This window comes from Dipodomys ordii, unplaced genomic scaffold (assembly GCF_000151885.1).
Source record: "Dipodomys ordii isolate 6190 unplaced genomic scaffold, Dord_2.0 Scaffold50, whole genome shotgun sequence".
Classification (NCBI taxonomy): Eukaryota; Metazoa; Chordata; class Mammalia; order Rodentia; family Heteromyidae; genus Dipodomys; species Dipodomys ordii.
In genome coordinates this window covers 5,628,096-5,630,068 of record NW_012267266.1, presented here as the reverse complement: position 1 = coordinate 5,630,068, position 1,973 = coordinate 5,628,096, and the positions used below count along the sequence as shown (strand labels likewise).

The window sequence follows — 1,973 nt, the reverse complement described above, 5'->3', positions numbered from 1 at the left end:
AGAAGTCCCATTAGGAATAAATTTAAACTTCTTTTCCTATTCCTCAAATGCTGACAACTAAGGCTAGTCCTGGGCCAACGTAAGATTTGGAAGAGCTGATCCCCAGCTACTATACCTGCCAAAGTCACTGTAGTGACTTTCTAAAAGAGGTAACTATACCTCTTCTTCCTCCAAACTTATAAGAAAGTAGTTTTTCTTCTAGAAATAATGATTCCTGCCTCTCACCATGAATAACTGGTAACCTGCTGAAATTTACAGAGCTTTCACATCACATGTGGACATTACATAAAGATGCAAGGTTAGTAAATTAACAGCAGTACTTGTCCTAGGTTGTAGTATTTACATTACATCCCTTACTATATTAACACATCTTAAGCACAGAATTGCTTTGGCTGTTTCCTGGACAATACATTAAGGAAAGTGGACTTTGAATCTTATCTTATTTGTAATCTAAGACAGACCCACAGATCTCTCACATTTAAGTATTTGTTCCTATTTCTTGTGTATAGGTGCTGAGATAGCGTTTTAGTGGTAGAGAACAAAGCAAATACATATGTGGAAGGAAACAGCAGTTTCAAAGCCAATGTACCTTTAGCATGTAGTAGAAGGGGAACCAGGAGAGGAAGAGATCAGAGAAGAATTCAGCAATGCTGAACACGCCATATACTACCCAGTAGGTCAGCCACTGGGTATCATCATCCTTATTGGGACTCTCAATGGCTTTCATTCTGAAAGGCAATGCAAAAAACGTGTATCATTTAGTTAAGATCTCCATGACACATTCCAAACATTATTCTTTCACAGCATGTTAATACTACTGAGAAACATATGTACAGCATCAATAGCTGTAAGAAATACAACATATAGACACTATGTGAAGACATCAGAACATGCTACTGTAAACACTTGTTTCCAGCTTCTGGCTAGCACTAGCAAACACTGCCCATGGTAGGCTGCCAGAGCCTCCCCTCTTCTCATCTAGTTCTCCTGAGAACTAGAGCAATCACCACTCCCAGGCCAAGGTCTAGATATATCAGGAAGGATTCTCTAATGGTGAATAGCTATGTGTGTGTCCATGCATGCGTGCATGTGTCCATGTGTGTGCACTGCTACCAGGGTTTGAACTCAGGGCCTTGTCCTCTTTCTCAACTTTTTTTTACTCATAATTAGTACTCTACCAGTTGAGTCATATCACAAGTCCCACATTTTGGAAGTCTCATTTGGGCTGGCTTTGAACTGTGATCCTCAGATTTCAGCCTGAGTAGCTACGATTACAGGCGTGAGACACCAGTACCAGGCATCTTAAGTACTTTTGACAGCTGAAATGCATAGCTGAGAAGACAGAGGTCCTCATAAAAGAACTTTCAGAAGGCAGGTCAGGTACTACCTCAAGTCCATAGCATGCTGCATAATAAACAGGGGGAAAACCTTAGGGTCTTCATTTAGTTCAGACTGTCTTTTTGTGATTCTCAGGCAATAGACCATCCTCCCTCATCATGACATGACATTTTCAACCTCAACAACTACTTAAGACAAAATTCATTATGCAAGTGGATGAAATTAAGTGTTAAGTAATCTTTTACCTCTGAACCACAGAATTGTCCTTCAAGTTCTAGGAATTTCTTTATTCTAAACCCTTTTTTGGGGGGGGAGGGGGGTCCGGTCGTGGGGCCTGAACTCTGGGCCCAGGCGCTGTCCCTCAGCTCTACAGTTCAAAGCTAGCACTCTACCACTTGAGCCACAACACCACTTCTGGCTTTTTTTTTTCTGCTTATGTGGTGCTGAGGAATCAAACACAGGGCCTCATGCATGCAAGGCAAGCACTCTACCACTGAGGCACCTTCCCAGCCCTCTAAACCCTTTCTTAACCACTGAGGCACCTTCCCAGCCCTCTAAACCCTTTCTTATGCTAACCTAAAATATATCTGTATATCTAGCATAGCTGAGTTGCGCTAAAACCATAAAGTAGAAGA

At 41.6% G+C, this 1,973-nt stretch overlaps 1 protein-coding gene across 1 annotated transcript in view; it reads right to left on the bottom strand.

Annotated features, from left to right (window-relative positions):
- Reep5 (receptor accessory protein 5) overlaps positions 1 to 1,973 on the bottom strand; it is a 40,823-nt gene that overhangs the window by 13,536 nt on the left and 25,314 nt on the right. Inside the window, exon 4 of the mRNA XM_013020314.1 lies at positions 590 to 728. Coding sequence (XP_012875768.1) covers positions 590 to 728 — 139 coding nt within the window. The remainder of the gene's footprint in view (positions 1 to 589; positions 729 to 1,973) is intronic.